At 60.9% G+C, this 20,886-nt stretch overlaps 1 protein-coding gene across 2 annotated transcripts; it reads right to left on the reverse strand.

Moving 5' to 3' along the window:
- Positions 1–190: 190 nt before the first annotated feature.
- On the reverse strand, positions 191–20,161 carry DGKG (diacylglycerol kinase gamma). Of its 2 annotated transcripts, XM_422650.8 has the most exons (26): positions 20,036–20,161; positions 16,539–16,789; positions 14,022–14,098; positions 13,054–13,210; positions 12,875–12,937; positions 12,332–12,571; positions 11,735–11,905; positions 11,157–11,206; positions 11,003–11,077; positions 10,807–10,926; positions 10,139–10,256; positions 9,959–10,047; positions 9,739–9,855; positions 9,567–9,665; positions 9,343–9,456; positions 9,190–9,263; positions 8,991–9,065; positions 8,808–8,893; positions 8,581–8,670; positions 8,231–8,391; positions 7,448–7,512; positions 7,078–7,168; positions 4,209–4,410; positions 2,980–3,100; positions 2,835–2,895; positions 191–2,715 (listed from the first exon to the last, which is right to left on the reverse strand). In XM_422650.8, the coding sequence occupies exons 2-26, from the start codon at positions 16,603–16,605 to the stop codon at positions 2,617–2,619; spliced, it is 2,682 nt and encodes an 893-aa protein (XP_422650.5). In that variant the 5' UTR covers positions 16,606–16,789; positions 20,036–20,161; the 3' UTR covers positions 191–2,616. The 2 variants fall into 2 exon arrangements, with proteins under 2 accessions (XP_422650.5, XP_015132565.2); XM_015277079.4 differs by lacking the exon at positions 12,332–12,571.
- Positions 20,162–20,886: the final 725 nt, after the last annotated feature.

The raw sequence follows: 20,886 nt of genomic DNA on the forward strand, positions 1-20,886 counted from the left end.
TTTAGAGCCTACTTGGGAAGGAAAAAACAACCAACAAATCGCAGGTTCCAAATTTAGCCTGTTGCGCCTCCCACCGAACGGGGCTCCATCTTGCTGCAGCCGTCACCTGTGTGCCCACAGAGGGGCACATCCCGTTGTGTCCCCAAAATGGCTGGGAAATGGGGACCCCCATGCTCAGGACCAGCCCGAGTGCTTCATCACCACCTTTATTTGACGCAAGCCCACAGCAGGCCGGGCGTACACGGCAACACACGCTACGCTACGGACGCCACGCTATTTCCATGCAGGCAACCACGGCTACGGACATGGCGGGGGAATGGGAACAGAGCCTGCCCTGGGGAGGCTGGGAGCTCCATCCTATGGCCTTTGGGGGTATAAATGGGGGTCGGTGTGGGAGGCACCAGCTGAGCCAGGCGGCTGTCATGGTCCCTGTGAGCCCCCTGGGTTGGATCCTGGGGCTAAGGTGGCCGCCAGCCGCAGGTCCTGTTGTGCGATGTGTTTGGCATGATCCATGCTGCGTCCCACGGAGGAGGCAGCAGCCCTGGCAGCCCGAACCACCTGTGCCCCCCTGCTCTGCCATCACCGCTGCTAAAGCTGAGCAGAACAACCTCAGCACTGATCTTTGCCCAAAGCATGAGCCCACCAAACCGTGACCGGGTGCAAGGATCAGTCCATGGAGAAAAACGCTGCTGCTTGCATACAGACACCTTCTGACTGTGGTCACAGCACAAAACAACAGCTTGAGACCAAGTGGGGGGGTGAAAGGAAGCCAAACTTGCCGCTATGAATGTCCCTGCCCTCGTGTCTCGTCACCCTGCGCCCCAAGCAGAGCGGTGCGGGCTTTGAGGTTGTTGTTTTGTTTCGTTTTTAATCCTCCTCAGGTGCCAGCATTGAGCTCTGCAGATAACATCAGGGAGGGGACTGGAGAAACGGAGGCTGCCAGGCTGCCGTTTCAGGAGAACTTCAGGGTTTATCTTGGCACCCGTCCCATAAGCTTTCACCTGGCTACTCATTAAAGGCTGCCCCGGGCGAGGAGCAGAGGAGGGTGGATTTATGTGCCGCAGGGAGTGCGCAGGTCGCTGCACTTGAACGGCGCTGCCTACGGTGTCTGTGCCTGGGGGGGTGACAAACACTTTTCAGCTTGCTGTTAACTCTGAAACCTACTGACAGCAGCGGCTCTGCACTTGGGGGGATGCTGCTCTCGGCAGCACGGAGCATCCCAAGGGGGCTGCTGGAGGGGGAGGAGGCTGATTTTGGAGCTGTGGTCCTCTGTGCAGGGCCACGAGAGGATGGGGGGCAGTGGGTGGTGGCAGAAGAAATGAGCAAACCTTCCCGGGGCTCACTGCTGGCAGCTCCCAGCTATTCGGAGCCAGGGGACGCGTTCAGCTCACGGCACGTCATGCATTTCTCTGTTTTCTGGGGGAGGAGCTGGGCTTCAAAGCCACATCCTTGGCTTTGGGATGGGTCAGGGAAAGACCTGGCTGCAACAAACCCAAGGGCCGGCTGCTCGCATTGCTCCCTGCGGCAACCCAACAGCATCTGAAGCAGAGCGAGTCCTCATTGGGATGTATGAAAAGGTGACGCTTCCAAGCCAGAGGAGCTTTTAGGTGATGGGAAATGCTGCATCGCTCTCCCAGCAGCTGCATAGAGCGAGGATGGAGCTGCTGGGGGCTGCAGCCTGCACCAGGCGCGCTGCCACAAGGATGGCCAGCCAAAATGGGGGTGGCATTCGTGTCCAACCTCATCCCATTACGAGGGAAGTGAGCCCGTGAAGTTTGTTCAATAAATACATAAATACAAATCCAGATGCGAGGTCCAAACGCAGAGCTGGGCTGGCAGCTCCCCACTGGGATCCCCTCTGGCTGTTCCCACTTCCCAGAGGTGCCTTCTCCTGCCTGCCCTGAGCCCGGCCCCGCGTCCCACGTGGGCTGTGTCCCCACGCAGCCTGCTTCACACCCTGTGGCATCGTGCTTCAGAGCCAACAGCGAGTGCTGCTTCTGCATCTGCTCTGAAGCAAGCCAGCAGAGCCAGCTGAAGGCATGGAAACCCGCTTGGAGAGCAGCAAGGGAAGCGAGGGTCGGGCAGCCGAGTCCTCGAGGCTAAGGAAATAAATAACTTCTCAGATGCGCAGGTCTGGTGGACAAGAAAGCCAGTGCAGCAAAACACCAAGCGTCCTTCAGGAGGGTTAAAAATAAATAAGTGAAGCTCGGCTTTTTCTCAGGAACGCGTTCGTTTGCAGCTCTGCTGGCAGGAAGGGGGTAGTTCTTTAAATAAAGGGAACAAAAACCGGTTCTAGCACGCCTGCACGCCGAGCTGCCTTTGCCCATCGCTCCGATCCTGGCTGGAGAAAATACTCGTGATGGCTGGGAAGGAGATCCCAAACGTCCCCGAGACGGAGCATCCCGCTGGGCTGAGTGGGCTGGGCTGGGCTGGAATCCTCCCCCGCCTCAGTGCGGGTCCTGCAGCAGGACCTGCCCCGCACAGCCCGCACCCACTTTCCAGCGCAGTGTTTCTGAAGCAGGGAGAAGGGTCGGGATGCGCAGAGATGAAGGTTTGCAGCCCACGGGATGCCCGGGATGTCTGGCTGCCTCTGGGCTGCAGCTCTTTGCACCCGCCTTAGTCTCGAGTTCGGTTTCTCCTCTTCAGGAAAAAGAAGCTGCTCTTCTGGGGAGGGCCCAGCAGCATTGGCACTTGGCTTTTATGTGTAATTTTGACCTAAAAATAAACAGATGCAGCTCAGCGAGCGGCTCCCAGCCGTGAGTCACGCTCTGGCCGGGCTCCGAGCACCCCCGCCTCAGCGGCTCCCCTCCATCCCTGTCCCCCCAGGGACTTACGGTGCAGGATGGCTGCATCCAGGGCTCCCCGTCCACCTGCATGGGCAGCAGCTTGGAGGTCCTGCAAGAGGGAATAGGGGATCACGCAGCCGCCCACTTCCGCTGCCCATCAGGGCATGCCCTGTGCAGGGACGGGCGCAGATACCTGATGGTGACGGCCGAACACTGGGCCAGCCTCTTCCCAGCGCTCTTCAGCCCCGTGTAGATCTGCCCCATCTCCATGGCGCCCTCCAGCCCCACCACCTCCAGCAGGTGGTCACTGAGGTCTGTGAGAAATAGAGCTCAGTCAGTGCCAAGCTCCCCCATCCCCACGTCTCGAGGGACTCCTGGTGCATCCCCTTTTGCTGACGGAGTGGGGGACCCGGGGACTTTGCCGGCCTCTACGTGCTCCTTTCTTCACAATGATTTAATATTGAGCCGGGTGTCAGGAGCCCCCCAGAGCTGGGCAGAGCTGGCTGCAGGAGAGCGTGGCCAGCTGTCTGCATACAGCAGCAAAACTCCACGGCCAGCTCCTGTGGTGCAAAGCTCCCGCTTTGTCCCCGCTTTTGGCAGGATGCCTTCGCTCCAGGAAATCAGTCGAGCTTGAACTCTCCAGCCTGAACCTGTCTGGGTTTCATTCATGCGCAGCCTGAACGCTCTCCTACGTTAAAATCAGCCTCCCCTTGCATGATCCGCCCCTGTCCAATGGGTTCAAGGTTCCCTCCTTGGGCCAGGCAGGCAGGGAGCAAGGTGGAGGAGCTGCAGCGGTGATGCGGGCTGTCCAGGGGCCCTGTGCCATCCTGAGGCATCCTGACCAGCTCGGTCCGGCTGCTCCCACAAAACTGCAAGAGCAAAAATGCCCCTGGTGCCAAACAGCACCAGATCCCGGCACAGATCCCCCTCTAGCCCTTGGATAGGGTGTGTGCACCAGGAGAAATAACAGCAGGAGCCTCACTGGGAGCAGCTTCCCACCACGGACTCTGGAAGAAGTGGGCGCTTGGCACATCTCACCGGCTGCCAGGAGCAGCACGTTGCTTCCCAGTTGATTTCTCCCCGCTGAGTAACTCCTACAGTCTGCTCTCCCAGGGCAAGCTGGGCTGCCTGTGCCATCCCTCGCCTCTGTCTCTGCCTCTGCCTGTGCCTGTACTGGTGGAGATGAGTCAGGCACCAGGGGCACCCGTGGGCACAGCGCTGGGCAGAGGTGCCCAGGTAGGGGCACAGCATACCGGAGGAGAGGTGCTGGGCTTTTTCCCCTGGCTGCCTGCAGCTTGCACACACCGAGAAAGGCAGCCACGCTGATGGCACTGCAGCAGGAGAAGCTTCAAAAAGCCACCGGTGCCAGCCCTGCAGCTCTGCTGTCAGCCCCTCCCATGCACCGTCCGCCCCACCGCTCACCCTGTGCACAGAACTTGAGCTCCTTGGCGTCGGTCACCACTGCTGCGTGCGGCTTCTCCGGCGCTTTCTTGCTCAGGCGGTTGTAGCCACGCTGTTTCTTGGTCTCGCCCCAGAGGTTGGAGCCACCGTACATGCTGGGGATGTTGAGGACGGCGATGCCCTCCAAGGAAGCGTTGCTCAGGTCCAGCAGGGTCCCGTCACACTGCCGGGCACACGGACGTACATCAGGACCCGGCAGCCTGCCCCAGCGGGACCCCTTTGTGCCATGCAGCGCCAGCCTTCCTCATCCCCTCACTTAAGCTGACCTCAGCAAATTGCAGCCTGGCTACACAAAAGGGCTTGTCTTAAAGTGCTTGTTGGAAACCAGGAATAAATCGTTATAGAATCATGGGATCACAGACTCACCACAGTTGGAAAAGACGTCTAAGATCCCCAAGTCCAACCCCACCCCACCGTGCCCACTGCCCACATCCCTCAGTGTCACACCTCCACAGCTCTGAACACCTCCAGGGATGGTGACCCCCACCTCCCTGTGCGGCTGTGCAGTGCCTTAAAGGCTATAGAGAAAAAGATGGCAGTCTTTGGGAGAGAGTAACAGCGCAGTGCCCAGGATGGGTGTTCTGGATTCACCGGCACACAGCAGGACCGATGGCTTTGAAAATTCCATGGAAGGCCAAAGAGCTGCTGTGCGGGGCTGTCCCGCAGGACACAGAGATGCAATGGCATCCCTTACCCTCAGCTCTCACTCCCAGGGCACCCAGGATGTGGCATTGACCTCATCCGTGGGTGCTGCCATGCAGCTCCACCAGAAAAGACAGAGCCTTGGGCTTGAAGAAACAAGGGCTCCTCTGTCTGGATCCCTGTGAAGTCAGGATTGCTGTGGGCAGCATCCGTCTCTCGCTTTCAACTCCATTTTCTCTAGAGCATCTGTATTTCCCTTTGAGCATCTGCATTTCTCCCCAGGCATCTGTTCCCTACCTGCCAGCCTACACTCCAGCAAACACCAGCACGTTTTTCTTCTTGCATTTTGGGGATGCGAAGCGATTTCTGTCCCCTGTGTCTCTTTGCCAGGAGGAAATGTGAGTTGGCTGATAGAACCCCGCTGCTGCCCACGCTCTGGTTGTGTTGCTGGAGCTGGAGTGGAGGGCTTGAGCTTATTTTTGGTATGGGGTATGGGCCGGATGGGAACAAGTGGGCATCTCTGCAGGCTCAGAGCTCTGCCCCTTCTCCCCACTCGGAGACGGTTTGGCCCTGCCTTGAAAGCAGAAGGCTTCTGGTCTACAGGCAAAGAGCTGGGCTTCCATCCCTTATTTCTCAGCGCATTTTAATACCATGATGGTTGCTGTGAACAACGTAAACCCTACTACTGCGAGCAGCGGGTGCGCATCAAGGTGCCCGCAGCTCCTGGCCGTGCTGTGGCCAACGCACCAAGCATCGCCCTCAATGGGATGGGATGGGGCCTCGGCATCGCCGTGCGCTGTGGGACTCCTGGAGCAGCAGCAGCTCCTCGCCCTGCAGCCCTGCAGCCCCACAGCCCTGCAGCCCCACAGCCCTGCAGCCCCGCTCCACGTGCCAGCCTGCCACAAAGGGCTCTTTGAGCGGGGGCAGCTGGCAGCGGCGCTGGGAGGAGAAATTTGCAGCTGGGGGGAAAAGCAAATTCATTTCCAGGAGCTGCGCTGGAACGGGTGCCAATTTCCAAAACAAAACTGCCATTTCTCTGTGAGGATGACAGTTGCCTCGGAGCCGGAGGGCTGCTACTTTCAGCTTAAAATGCCGTCGCCTTAACGCTTTCCTGCCGGCACGGGGGGCCGAGCTTTAGGCTGGGCAGAGAACCCTGGCACGTAAACGGGCCCCGACACCCCTTTGCCCCACCACGGTGCCCCAGCGTTGGGGCTGCGTGGCCCGATGCCCGCCAGCAACGTGGGTTTTTCTTTCTGCAGCCCTCCCGAATAAGTTGTAAAAGGGGCATTTATCCCGAGATAAGGCGAGCCGGAAGTTTGCAGAAAAGCACGGCCCGAACCCCACCAATGCAAACTGCAAAATGACAGAGCTCTTAGCAACCGCTGGCACGCAGCGCTCCCTCCTCCCTGCTCTAATTAAAGGCTGTTTCCATGTAATCCAAAGACGGCTGCGAGCAGACACTGAGTTTACAGAGAGAATATTCCAGGCACACTCTCAAATACAGCTGGAAGGGGAAAAAATACAGGGCTATTCTTCTGCCTGCAGCTGGCCGGCCACGCGGCGAGCTCCGCGCTGGAGGTGCGGGCTGGGCTTGGAGAGCCGGCATGCAGCCCCTCACCCAGCACTGCCCTGGCGTGTGGGGCAGTGAGCCTCCCCACTTTGCCACTGTGGGCACACGTCCCTCAGCACGCACAGCGGCAGAGCGGGCTGGCCATGGGGAGGGCTGTGGGATGCTTCGGCTGGGGAGACGCGAGCTCTTGGTCCTGCTCGTTGGTTATTGAGCGGTCATTAGTTCTTGAGTTAGTCAATAAGCTCTGTGGGCTGCAGAGGTCTGGGCACTGCACACACCCAGAAGACGCCCGTCCCCCACACAGGCACCCAGCAACGCCCCCACCTCCCTGCTGCCCCGGGGCACCGCAGCTCTATCCAAAGGCACAGACTGCTTGGGTATCAGGAGACAGTTCTGCTCACACAGAGCAGTGAGGCACTGCACGGCTGCACAGGGAGGTGGGGGTCACCATCCCTGGAGGTGCTCAGAGCCGTGGAGATGTGGCACTGAGGGATGTGGTCAATGGGCACGGTGGGCTGGGGTTGGACCTGGGGATCCCAGTGGTTTTTTCCAACCTCTGATTCTGATACACTGATAAAGCCTTCCGCAAATCCCCACCTTCACTCCTTGGAGACCCACCTCCACCTCGACGTAGTCGTGGAGCTTCTTACAGGTGGCCGCAAAGGTTTCCGATGTGCCGAACTCAAAGTACCACAGCTTGTTCTTCATCCTGGGGCACAGGGAGGGGTGTCAGCATCCCAAGTGTGAGCAGCAACTCCCCCGGCCCTCCCCACAAGGTTCCTTTTGGGGAAGCGAGGCTGCCCAGCCTCCCCCATGGAGGCGTGCCAAGGAACGGATGCTGGCCCCAGTGCACCAGGAGCACCCAGTGAGGAGTGGGATGAGAATGGGCCAGCAGCGGGGATGAGCATGCAGGGGTACTTGGGGACAGTGGCTCCTGGGGACACAGAATGGCCCTGCAGCTGTGGCACAAGAGCTGGACAGCCCTTACCTGCTGTTGAATTTCTCAGGGTGCTTTTCTCGCATGATGTGGAAGCGATGGGCAATGGAGGCATCCTGCAAGGAGAGGTGGCGCAGGTGGGAAAGGGCTGGGAAACAGAATCCCCCTTCCTGTGTGTGCATTTGGGCACAGCGGCTCAGCCCTTTACGCCCACTGCTGGCCCCATAGCACGGGGCTCCCACACAGCTTCCATCAGATCTTGACCCACCCCTGGGACCCCACACCCCCCCAAACCCCCTTAGAGCTCCTTTGGCTCTTGCAGCACCCTCAGCTTGGAACGGAGACATTTTGTGAATACTTTTGCATCCAAGCACTGCTATTTCAGACAATAAAAACAGAAAGACAATGCCAAGAGGGAGGCTGGGAACACGAGCAAGGAAGAGCAGGGAGGGGGTGTAGCTGGGTGGGGGACCCAAGCTCAAATGGAGAGTTTCACCAAATTCCGAGAAAGGCTTTTATTGTCTCTGCGGAATGACACAAAGCAGCCATCCCTGCTCCTATGGGGCTCAACCCCAGAGAGGGCTCAAATGAGTATAGGAGGAGAGGAGATGGGATCGGAAAGCATGGGAGCCATCCCCATCTGCACCACTCCCTGACTTCCTGGCAGCTGAGGAACATTTATTTCCCGGGGCAGAGGAATCACCCCAAAGGCCCTGATCTGCAGGCTTGGGGCAACTGCTGCACAGGGATGCTCCGATGGGTTCTGCTGCTCCTTGCTCAGCTTGGCCACCACGTCCCTCCCCATTCCTTGGTGCTGAGGGCCCCACTACTCACCACCCCGATGGAGAAGTAGTTGTTGATGATGCTGTATGGGACAGGGTCCCCGTTGGCCTCCTTGTCACTGGGAATCACGTCTATCTGCCAGCGATCCAGCATCACCTCCGTGCTGTGCTCGATGTCTTTCAGCACCTTCATCAGGCTGCCGCCCTCATAGCCTGCACATTGGAGGAGGATGAATGGGAGCACATCCATGCCAGCGGGACAGGGTGCAGCTGGGAGCTGCTCACGTGGCACATCCCTTGTCCTTCCCCCAGCTATGTGCCTCCCAGCCCCAGGACAGCACCCCACAGACACGCATGGTCTCCATGGGCTGCATCCCAGCAGGGTGATGCTCCTAACCTCACCTCCTCCCCAGCGCAGGCACCGGGCCAAGTCATTGCCTGTTCCCAGGGGCAGGACGGCCACCGGTGGGTGCTTCAGCAAGTTGGCCTTGTCTGCAACACAAGGGGAAAGAGGGGTTGGAGCCGTGATGGATGGACTGCACCCTGGTGAGGTTTGCTTCGTGCTCCTCTTGATGTCCTTCCTCTGCCCAGTGGTTTTGTGGTACTCAGGGGCCACAGAGCCCGCTCACCTATGCAGTCCAGGATCCAGCCCACGGTGCCATCCCCTCCGCAGGCCAGGACACGGAAATCCGGAGTGTCCCGGAAAAAGCTCAGCCTGGACAGGGCAGAGAGAGGGAAATGGTTTATGCAGGACATGGACGGGCACCGGGATGGGCTGTAGGGGCTGGCGAGTGTGCGCAGCACCTCCGTACCCAGGAGCGGGCCCACCGCGGTCCAGGTTGTACACCTGCCGTGGGTTGAGCAGGTAATGAAACTTTCGGAGGACCCTACAGGAAAAGAAAAGAAGTGAGAGATGCCACAGGGGACGCTGTCCGGTGGCTGGGGCATCCTGATGAGCTGGTGGTGGTGGGGCCACGGGGGGATGCTGTCACCAGGCAGGGGCACACGTACCGCTCTCCTTGCCTCCCTCCACTCTTGGGGTTCACAAACACCAGCAGGGGATGTGTCCCAGGCCGGGGGCTGATCTGGAAGGCAGAAAGGGTGAAGGCTGAAATACCTGGCACAGCATGGCCAGCCGCAGCCGGGGGGCGGGGGGGGTCCTACCTGCAGCCCTTGCCCATCCACTGTGGTGGAGTTGAACTTGAAGCTCTGCCCATCCTCGGGGCTGGTGCCGGCCGGGGACTCGCTGTCAGACCTGCGGCAGTGGGATTGCCTCTCCTGCGGGACACAGTGAGGGTGGGTGGGGGGGCTGCGGGGATGGGGCAGCGGCCGGGGGGCGTGGGGACAGGGCAGGGACCGGGGGGTGTGGGGACAGGGTGGGCACGCACCAGAACCACCGGGCAGATGTAGGAAGGCAGCAGGATGTGGTCCCGCAGAGGGCCCCCATCGCACTCCGGCTTCACGTGGGAGGCACATTTGTTGTGGAGCTGAAGGGGGGAACGTCAGCGGGGTGACGCCGAGGTGCCAACCCCCTCTGGCCCCCCGACCGTTCCCACTCACGGTGACTTGGCACCAGACGCAGTGCAGGCCGGTGATGCCCTGGTAGCACTTGATGCTCTTGTGGCATCGGTCGCACTTGACGGGGGAGTTGCCCTCAATCCAGGTGTGTTGCATCACCTGCAAGAGGAGAAGGGATGCTGTACCCGCAGACCTCTGGCAGCTGTTCTGTCTCCGTGGCCCCCTCAGGGATTTCAGAGGCCGGGCTGTCCCGCCTACTCACGTTGGTGTTCCTCTTGGACTTCACGTAGGTGCTGATGCAGGAGGCGATGTCTTTGGACACGCACCTCTCATGCACGGTGTATTTGCAGACTGGTGGGAGGGAAGGAGGAGGTGAATGACCCTCTCCCCTACAGCCCTGCAGCACCCAGCGGGGTTGGGGTGCCCTGAGGACGTGACTCACAGGAGCAGCAGAGGCCCTGCTTGCGGACGCCCAGCAGCATGGTGCGGCAGAAGTTGCAGTAGGCCGGCTTCTTGAAGTGCTTCAGCCTCCAGGCGTGCTGCCCGTCATCCTTTACGTTCTGCAGGACAGCCGAGAGGAGCAGGAGGGTCATTCCCTGCTGCCTTTCCCCATTTTGTCCCTCCTGCATCCTTGCCACCAAGCGCAAATAAAGCCGGCTCCAGGCTGAGCCCCTCGTGAGAAAGAGCACTCTTCTTCAACCTGGCTCTGGGCACCAGCACTCTCAAGGAGCCACTTCAAATCAAATTCCTGCCTGACAATCTGCCCACCCGCCCCTCCTCGGAAAGCAAACACCAGAATGGGCACCGGGGACAAATCTTCCCCGCGGATCATCGTCAGACATGGAATGGGACTTGGAGAAGGACTTGGACGCAGCGTGGGGATGTGAAACCCGGCAGGATGAAAAAATGAGACGTGGAAAGAAAGCGGGGTGAAAACCACCCCCGCTCATCATTTGGGTTGAACACGCACAGCACCGGAGCGCACTGCAGTGCTGTAGAACAAACGCAGCCTGCGTGGGCTGCCGAGGGGAGGCTGCCCTCCCGTGGCTCCCGCAGCCTTGCTGCTGCTGCTGCTGCGGCCTCGCTGTGCGCCCGGCTCTCCTGTCTCACCGTCTCCATTCCCAGCAGCACCAGCAAGGGGATGGTGGTCATGCCGCCCCGGATCCACTCTTCCAGCGTCACGTTCCCGTCGTGGTCGTAGTCAATCTCCTCCATCATCGCCTTCAGGATCTGAGGGCAGGAGGGGAGGTTGCAGCGGGGTGCAGCTCGCAGCCCCCGGGCTCTGGAGCCCCCGCTGGGCACTCACAGGCTTTAGCTCAGTGGAGTCCCACTCCAGGTATTCAGCCACGTGCACCATCTGGTTTATGATACGATCCAGCTCCTGCACACAGGGAAGCAGCCGAGGTCAGTGCCCGTGCCCTGTACCCAAATTGCCCTCTGTTTCTCCTCTCCAGGCTTACCGAGCTGTCCAGGATGCCGTTCCCATCGGTGTCGTACAGGCGAAACATAACTGAAGGGAGAAGAAAAGCCACTGCAGGTTGGACTCGGTGTCCCCAAAAGCCACCCTGCTTCCCTGCCCCCTCCCCCCCACACTCGCACCACACACTCCCCCTCTGTCGGGGAAGGGCTTGTATCTTCAACATAAGAGAGAAAGACATATTGACCCCAGGCCACATGCACACCTGTGGAGCTGCTACAGGCCCTGTGGTGTGCTCACATTTCCCTTTGGGCTCCTGGTGGGAGGGGATGTGGCCTCACGCTGCTCAGCATCTTGCAGTGGTCCCACCTGGGACAAACTTCGAGCCCAGTTAAACTCCCACTTCCCCAAGCAGCCACTGCCAGGTACCCGGGCCACCTAACCCAAGGGATACAGCCCAAAGGGGATAGAGACAGCGACGGACAAACAGGGTGTTGCCATGGACGTGGGCTCCTGCAGCCCCTTAAGTTTGGATCCAGCCGAGCTTTGGTCCCTCCCAGTCCTCCCAGCTCACCCAGTAACCAGCAGCCCAGTAACCTGCAGCGCAGGGGTGCCACTCACATTCCAGCTTGTCCTCTGCCCGTCCTCTCTCCAGCAGGGACAGGTAGCAGACGATGTCCTTCAGGTAGACCACCTGAGCCACGGGGGCCGGAGGGTGCTGGGGGGCAGCTTTCAGGGAGCTGTGGCTTTTCCGCAGACTGAAGGGAAGTCTCTTCTCCAAACTCCTGGAGCCTGCGGGGAGGTAGGGGGGGACACACCGGGCTGTGCATCGGGAGGGGGCCAAGGGGTTCTGCAGGATGCTCCACAGGACTCGGGTGATGTGGAGGACGAGGGGCAGGGCCGGGTGGTGCCACCCGTGCCCGGGGCAGGGGACAGCCCACGCGCTGTACCCGCAGCAGATGGCCGCTCGCTCCTCGGGCAGCAGGGAGGCACTTCATTAATCCCCCTCTCCATAGGAGCTGCTGCCAGGTAATTAAGACATTGAGTGGCGGCAGCTCTGTGGGACGGGACGGATGGCTTCAGTTTGCAAAGCAAAGGTGTTGAGGCCGTTGAGGCAACCGGGAGGCTGCCTGGCCGGAGAGGTCGCCGCTGCTGCCCCGGGGACAGCACCTGGGAACCCCTGTCACCTGTCCCCTGCACAGCCCCAGCCGAGCTCACCTGGCGACTGGGGACTGAGCAGGGACCCCGAGGAGATCTTTGAGGACCCCGAGGAGTTGTGAGCAGAGGGGGTGCCAGTAGTGGACTTCTGGGAAGACGACCGGGACCAGCTGGGGGAGGCAGCGGCTATGGAGGCTGGGCTCAGCGCCGCCGGCTGCGGCTCGGCCACTGTATTGGGGCAGCCCTTGGGCTCAGCCGTGTGCCGTCCCAGGGCGCTGAGCAGCGTTTTCCCGTTGATCCCTGCAAAGCAGACACGGCTGCCTCCCCCACCGGCCTCCAGCAGCCCCCCCCCACCGCTAGCCACCGCGTCCTCTTCACTGGCCCACCAGCGGGCCCATATCCTGACCCGTCAGTCCCGCACCATGCTCAGCTCCCACGCCCCAGGGATGAGTGCTGGGGTCTGGATGGAGAGGACACCATCCTCTGTGTGCTCTTCCTATTGCTTTTGCAGCTTAACGTGCTCTCTCAGCAGACGTCTCCACATGCTGCAGACCCCGCAGGGGGGGGACACGGTGCTGGCCCCACCAATGCCCCACGTGGTACCTGTGACAGGAGCGCAGGCCACCTCGGTCTGGATGGAGATGCCGGCATCAAGCGACTTGGGCTCTGAAACACGAATTTGGCACCATGAAGCTCTGTCCTCCCCGGGGCAGGGAGAGCAGACGGGACAGAGCCAGGCTGCAGTGCCCGGCCTCGTGCCATGCGGGGCCAAGCGGGCTCACCGAGCTGTGAGACGCTGGGGCTCTGGCGCTGAGCTTCGGGGGCTGCCTGGCAGCTCTTCCGCTTGAAGGACGTGAAGAGGTGCTGGCAGAGCTCCTCGGGCACCTCCGCCTCCAGGTAGGTCTTCATGAAGAGGCGGAAGCCCTCGTAGTCGATGGGCTGCGGGGGGCACAGGGGGCTGTGGGCTGAGGCTGCACGCGGGGCATGGTCTGCTCTGCACAATGGTGCCTGTGCCCCTGCCCTTGCACCACTGAGTCCTGCACAGCAATGGGCCGGCGGGCACCAGGACTGGGGATGTGCTGGGGGAGGAGAAAGGCTCCAGAGGGGCAGGGGAGAGGTGTGGTGATTGCAGCCCCAGCCACACACCCCCGTGCCAACACAATCGCCTCCCGCATGGGGAAATCTTCTGTGTGGGGTCCCACGGTGAGCATGAATAGCGAGGTGGTTCTGCTGCCTCTCTTTGCTGCTTTCAGCCCACTGATTTTCTCGTTTCACCTCGTTTCTAGCGATTATGGCCCTTCTGAAAGGCTTTGTCGTGCTGGCACAGTAATAGCTCTCCCTAAAAGCACCACTTGGAACAAACAACCCCAGCCTTCCCCAGGTGAATGTGACAAGGTATAGGGCCTGCCCATGTCCCCAGGTTGGCAACAGCAAAAGAAATTGCTTTGGGGGAAGTGCAAGGGGTAAGTGAGAGTAAATCACTGCCCTGGTTCTGCCTGTCAAGAAAGTGCCCCAAAATGCTCTCAGTGAGGGATGGGATCAGATGGGACAGTATGGGATGAAATGGGATGGGATGGCAAGAGAGATGGGATGGGATGGGATGGGATGGGATGGGATGGGATGGGATGGGATGGGATGGGATGGGATGGGATGGGATGGAGGAGGTGACTCCATGGGTCTCCCAGCAGCATCTACTGTGCTGGTGTAGCTGAGTAGGCAGTGGGGAAGGCTGGATGGGAAAGGGCTGTACCTGTTCAGGGTTGTACCTCGAGAGGACACCATCCCCATGGAACTCCTCCAGGACATCCTTGAGCTTCTTGGTGGAGTCTGGGGAGACAAAAGCATTGCACTGAGCAGGGTGCCAGCAAGCCCCCTTTGACAACTGCAGGTGGCAACAAGCTTCCTTGCTGACAAACAACCAGGTCCCTGCATGCCCTGGGAGGGGCCATTTGTGCCCCACTTTTGGGGGGACATTTAAGTGGCTCTTGGGCACACGATCCCTGCTTATTGCTGCTAATTCCTCTCTATATGCAGGACGGAGCTACCTCCTGCTCTTCCACTGGGGGTGCTGGGCCACGAGTGCTATGGGACAGACACACGTTGTGGGGCCAGTGCAGCTGGTGGTTGGGACAGGAAGGGCTCTGGGGAGCTCCCGGCCCCCATAAGGTGCAGGATTTGGGGTCAGCCCAATTTCCGTGGGACAACCTCAGCCTCGCAGCACGGCTCCTGTCCAATGTCAGGCTTCTCACTCCGTCCCTATGGATCTTCTGGAGCCAACACCTGGCTCAGCTCTAAGTAGCACCCGAGTGCTTTGAAGGAGGCTGTGGGAAATGCTGCGTTCCGACTCCGCACCCCTGCCTCGGGGAGGGGAAGGATGGCTCATCCGTCACACCCCTGCCCTTCGGGTGGCAGCTGTATTTCTTTTGCTAGGAAATATCCCTTCTGCCTGCTCACAAGCTGCACTGTCATTCAAAACGCTTCCATTCCCGTGATTAGCCCCTTGTGCATCGTATGAGGATGGCAGAGCGGTGTCTGGAGACGGGAAGGAGATCCGCAGTTGCACAAAACACCAGCTCCTTCCCAGCTCCCTGCTGCAGCCGCCCCCCGCCTCCCGAGCAAGCCTCGCTTGCCAAACTTTGATTAACACAACGAAGATGCTGTGCACAAACTCAGCGTTACAGATGGCGTTTTATAGCCTGTGATTAAATAACGCAGAGTCCGTTCTCTGGGAAGGAAGGATGAGGTGCCGGCAGCAGCGCCGCACCCCTGCCTGCAGCCCGTCCCACCTGCAGCAGCATGCCCAGGGGAGCTGTGTACAGCACTGCAGGAAGGGCTGCTGTGAAGAGGGACCTGGGCAGGTTCCAGAGGTGAGCCCTGAGAACCTCATGGAGCAAATGCAAGGTCCTGCACCTGGTCGGGGCAACCCCAAGCACAGACGTCGGCTGGGAGATGAGAGGGTGGTGAGCAGAGCTGCAGGGAAGGACTTGGGTGCTGGGGGGTGAAAAACTGAATACGAACCAGCGGTGTGTGTTTGCAGCCCAGAAAGCCAGCTGTATTCCAGGCTGCATCAAAAGCAGCATGGCCCGCAGGTCAGGGAGGGCAGTGTCCCCCCCTGCCCACTGTCTGAGCCCCAACCTGCAGTGCTGTATTCAGCGCTGGGACCCCCAACGTGAAGACATGGACCAGTTGGAGTGGGTCCAGAGAAGGCCGTGAGGATCCTCAGAGGGTGGGAGCACTTCTGCTATGGAGTCAGGCTGAGAGCTGGGGGTGTTCAGCCTGGACACGGGAAGGGGAGACCTCACAGCAGCCTTCCAGTGCCTAACGGGGGCTACAGAAGAAAAGCCGGAGAGGACCCTATTGGGGAGTGCAGTGATGGGAGAAGGGGTAATGGCTTTAAATTAAAAGATGTTTAGATGAGGTATTAGGAAGAAATTCTATATTCAGAGGGCAGTGAGGCCCTGGCACTGCTGCCCAGAGAAGTGTGGGTGCCCCATACATGGAGGTGCTCAAGGCCAGGCTGGATGGGGCCCTGGGCAGCCTGAGCCGGTGTGGGCAGCCAGCCCATGGCAGAGGTTGGGACTGGATGGGATTCCAGCCCAAACCATTCTGTGATTCTACGATTCTATAAAAGCTACCCAAGGCTCGTGATTCTGTCTCTGCAAAAGCAAAATTCCATCTCTGCAAAAGCAAAATTCCTTCTCTGCAAAAGCAAAATCATCGCAGAGGGTTGGCAGCCAGAGCTGAGCTGTAGCGCAGCTCCGCGTGTTTGGGAAAAGCCCGCCCGCTTTCCCCGCTGGCATTTCACTCTGCCGACAAATGTGGGTGCCTGCAGAGGGATGGAGCTGTGCTCACGTCTGCGCTGCTGCCCCCCAGCGTGGGGGCTTTATGGGGATGGGGCTGCGGTGCACTGAGTGAGGCCGGGCTGGTCCCTGGGGCCCCAGCCCCGCTGCAGGGTGGTGATGTACACCAGGGGAGCACAGCAGCCCTGCTCTCGTTTTTCAGTAGCATCAGTGGACGCATCTGATGTTCTCCCCATTGCGGTGGCCAGGAGCTGCAGGCTTGGGCATCCCTGCAGGTGACGCACCCTGCCGAGCCTCCTTGTCCCCAGCGCCATCCAAACTGACCCAAACCTCAGAGGACAAATCCTCCGTGCTTAAACTACAGGCAGGGAGCTGTGAGCCAGTCCCCATGGCTGTGAAGCTGCAAAGGGGCAGGACGGAGGAGAGCTGGGCGCTGGGAGCTGGGCCATGCAAGGAGCACTACTCACAGTCGGTGTACTGCTGGAGCTGGGCGAATTCAGCGGGGCTGAGCGTGATCCACCCCCCGTCACTCATCTTGGGGCCGCTGCGGGGCCACCGGCCACCACGCTAGGAGCTGCCTGGGCTCATCGCCATGCTGGGTCACGTCGGCACTGTGAGGGGCACAGGGGTTCTGGTCCCGTGGGCAGCATCGCTCTGGCAGTGAGGCTGAGAGCTTCAGGGCAGCCACGGCCGGAGCGCTTGGCCGGCACCCTCCTCCCTGCGGTGGGAAAGAAAGAGAGGATGGCATCAGTGGCACCAGGGCTCCTTCCCAGACGAACCAATGGCCTTGGCCGAGCTCACTGAGGCTCCTGAGCTTGGAAATGGGGGGTGAGGCTGCTTTTCCAGCAGCAGGTCCCCCCGGTGCGGTTCTGCTGGGACCCATGGGGCTCCCCAGCCCTTTGGGACCCAAGGGGCTCCCTGAGCCTCTGCTCACCCTGGGGCTCAGCAGCTGGGGCTCATCCTGCTGGAGAAGCTACCGCAGCTGGGGGGATTCCCTGGGTAACCTCGGTGAAACACACCCCACTGCTCCTAGCCAGAGCTTCCCCATCAGCATTTCGCAAGGGAATTCGACACGATACAGGCAGAAAGAACGAGGCTATTAATTACAGAAGACGCAACTCACGATGCCTGCAGGGCAGAGGATGTGAACAAATGGAAACTCACAGATTGCAGCTCCATCTACGGAGCCAGCCCTGACCTTTCGCTGGCTCCCACAGCTGATAATCTTTCCTAATGAAAATCTATGTTCTAAACCAGGCGAGGGGGAACCTGCACGAAGAAAAGTGCTGGGGAAGGCTGTGCCCCAGAGGAAATGTCAGAGGGCTTCAGGCAAAGTGGCGGCCTCCAGCCGATCAATTTGCAGGCTTCAGAATTTATTAGCTTCTTCACTTAACCGAATCGGTGGCTGAGGTCCAGGGGAAATGTCAGCTTCCTGAGGACACGCAGCCGGCCCTCGAGACGCTTGTTCTTCAAGGAGCAGACGGGAGCAATTAGATCTCGATTTTAGGGCCGGCTCCTGGCTTGGTGCTGGCTGCCAGGTGGAGAGCAACCGGATAACGCAGAGCCAGGGCTGGAGGGGAGCGGCGTTCCAGCACCGCAGTGAGCATAACCTGCACGCCTGGAGAGACACAGCGCCGAGCGAGAGGGGGGCGCCCAGTGCTGGCAGCTGGGAGCCGTGGCTCAGGGCAAACCCTTGGAGCTGGAGCTGCGGAGGACAGGGAACGATCGCTGCCAAGCGATGGCCACTCAGGGCCAAATGCCCTTTGTGCGTGCTTGTCGGCATCCCTTTGCATCAATGAACAGGGGAGGTGTCGAGACACTGGTGCTTTGGGATGCTCGAATTGTGCTTTGGGATGCTTGAACGGTGTGAGCAAAGCATCTGGTGCTTTGAGATGGGGTGCTCAGGTGGTGCTTGGGGTGACACAAATGAGGCACCAATCACTGGGGGAAAGAAGAGAGCCATCTCCTTCCACAACAAGAAGGGTCCAAGGCGGAGGCAGAGGGAGGGGGTGTTCCCATCTCCTCCACACAGACACACGCATCCCAAGCAAACCCTGCAGCAGGACTTATCGGAGCGCTGGGGGTGGTGCAGTGGAGGCGCAATTGGGAACGCTGCGTCCAAACCCCTGCAGGATGCAGTGCCTGTCTCCAGGTGCTCCAGAGGCTGAGAATTCAGTCCGTCAGAAACCCCCCACGAGTGCTTTCTGTTTCCAGGCAAACGAGCTGCTAAGTTGGACCAGAAACTGGTTTTCATCTTAAATCTATACAGGGGGAGGCTAGGAGCGTGGAAGAAGGAAAGGCGCAGGGGGGCTGGCTGCGGTTCCCAGCTCCCTCTGTCTGTCCCCGTGCTCAGAGATAGCGGGGCAGGACGTGGCCCTTATAGGGCCGCTCCTAGAGGCTTTCCCTCAGCAATCTGTGGAACAACAAATGCCACTTCTGGCGTGTCAGCCTCGGGTCTCAGGGAGGGAAGGAAAAAGCCTCCTCGGGAATCCAGCTGCTGCTCATTTGGATGGCCTCTGAATTGTCAGCGGCAAATTACACGATATTAAATCAAACTTGCCTCTTCCTAAAAATAGCTCTCCTCCCAGCGGTACAAAGAACGAGCAGAGGGTTTTCCAGCAGTCCCAGCACCTCGCCTGCCTTCTGGGTGCCCCGTGGGGCCCAACAGGAGGTGGAGGCTGTGTCCCACCAGCCCCGGAGCAGGACCCTCAGCCTGAGTGCCCCCACCTTCCCTAAGGGTCTGCCTGCTCCTGCAGTGCGCAGCCCAGAGGCCCCACCGGCACTGAATGGGGTGGACATCACTCCTGTCCCACTGCAGCAAACAAACCCGGACCGAGTCAACCTCAAAGCGCTTTCCGCAGGCACCAGAGCTCCCTTTGGGTCCCAGCACCCCGCAGCACTGAGGGGATGTACACGGCTGCACCGACCTGAAGCCCCTCACAGCCATGGGCAGGGGTAGAGAGCAGCACTTTGCCAAGAGATGCTTCGCCCTCGCTGAGCGCTGCATTTGGAGGGGCAGTCACCTGCCGTCGCTCTCTCATTGCCATCACTTTTTCCCCCAAATACTCTCTCAGAGCAGCCTGGAGCTCTGCTCGGACACCACCGCAGAGTCCATCTGGTGGAGGAGCCCCAGCCCGAGGCAGCAGCATCCTGCACGCATGAAGCCACGAGAGTGGGACAGCCCCAGGAACCCCGCAGCAGCCAGTCCCCAGGTCGGCTGCACCTTGCGTGGGACGGCGCTGCTTCCCCGCAGCTTTGAAGTTGCCCTTCTCCCCTTACATCCCCGCTAACAACCCGAACAAGAAGTTCCAGGCCGCCTCCTCCCGGCGCTCCGCACCTCCTGCCCCGCGCAGCGGCAGCCCCAGCGCCGTTCTCCCGTCGATGGGCTGCCCAAGAGCGGCAGCGCGGCTCTCCCAGCAGCGGGGCGCGCAGGTTGGTACCGAGCTGAGACCCGACGCACGTTCAGACAGCAGTGAGGGCAGCGCGGCACGCAGCCTCCGCGGGCATTAGCAGGCTGCGCTCAGGGCTCGCTGGCAGCCATGTTCTCAGCCCCGGGGGAAAACGAGCCGCTGCCCCGTCCCCGTCACCTCCCCGTGCCCCTTTGCCCCGGGGTAGAGCCCCGGCCCCGGCGCCCGCGGTTCCCCTCACCAGCGATGCCCGAAGCAGCGCGGCTCCTCCCCGCCCGCCCCGCGCTTCCGAAGCTCTCCAAACCCAACCCGGAGCCCCGGGACGGGGTCGGAGCCGGCCGTGGGGGGGGAGGGGGAGGCACGGGCTGCTCGGAGCCCCCCCCCCCGCACAGCCGGAGCCCCACCGCGGGGCCGGGGGCAGCGCCGAAAGTTGGTGCCGGCCGCTCCGCTCCCGAGGGCTCGGGCTTTTCCCACGCTCGCTCTCCATCCCTACCCAAAGCCGCCCTTTCGGCCAAGCGGCTCCCACCCCCACCGCCCGCACCCGTCGGGTCCCTTACGGGGAGGCGAGGCGGCGGCGGCGGGCGCTCGGGGCCATCCGCGGGACCGGCGGCGGAGGAGGAGGAATCTCTGGCGCTCCCGAGCGCGGACCCGGCGCCGCCGCCTGACAGCTCCGCGGCCCCTTCGGAAGGTGGAGCCTGGCCGCGGGCGCGGGGCCGGCACCGGCGGGAGGCGGGTACCGGGAGGAGCCCCCCCCGCCTCGCCCCCGCCCCGGGCACCGGGCAGCGCCCCGCCGAGCCGCCCCCGCCGCCGGCAGCGGGAGGGTGCGGAGCCGCGGGCCGGGGGAGCGCGGTGCCCGGCGCCCCGCGGCTCCGGGGTGCTGCTTCCTACGGAGCGGAACAAGCAAACAAACAAACAGAAAAGGCCCAAAAGAGATAAAAAGCATTTTTATTTTCTTTCCATGACGCGGCCGCCTGCCTGCTCGGGGGTGACACTATTTCAGGCATGTCTCTTATTTATGTTTCTCTCTATTGATACTAATTAAAGACGCCATACGTGCACGTAGCTCTCCGACTTGGAAAAAAGCAGAAGGGGACTGACAGCCGGGACTGAACTTTCTTGAGAGAAACGGGCAGAGAGGGGCAGAACGGACGGCAACGCTGCGCCCTGCGTGCCACCTCCGCGATGCTCCAGCTGTGTGCCCGGGGGCCTCCGGCCCCCTTCCCCCTAAAATTACCTAAATCCCCGCGGCGGGCGAAGCCCTTTGCAGAGCGATGCCCACGGGATGCGCTGTCCCCTTCCGTCTGCGCTCCTCCAGCAGAGCCCAGGGCTCTCCGGGACAAGAGGGCTCTTGAGCCGTTGCCGGGGGCTGGGAACGGCTCTGCCCGGAGCCCTGGGAGGTTTGCGGAAC

Source organism: Gallus gallus, chromosome 9 (assembly GCF_016699485.2).
Source record: "Gallus gallus isolate bGalGal1 chromosome 9, bGalGal1.mat.broiler.GRCg7b, whole genome shotgun sequence".
NCBI classification, from domain to species: Eukaryota; Metazoa; Chordata; class Aves; order Galliformes; family Phasianidae; genus Gallus; species Gallus gallus.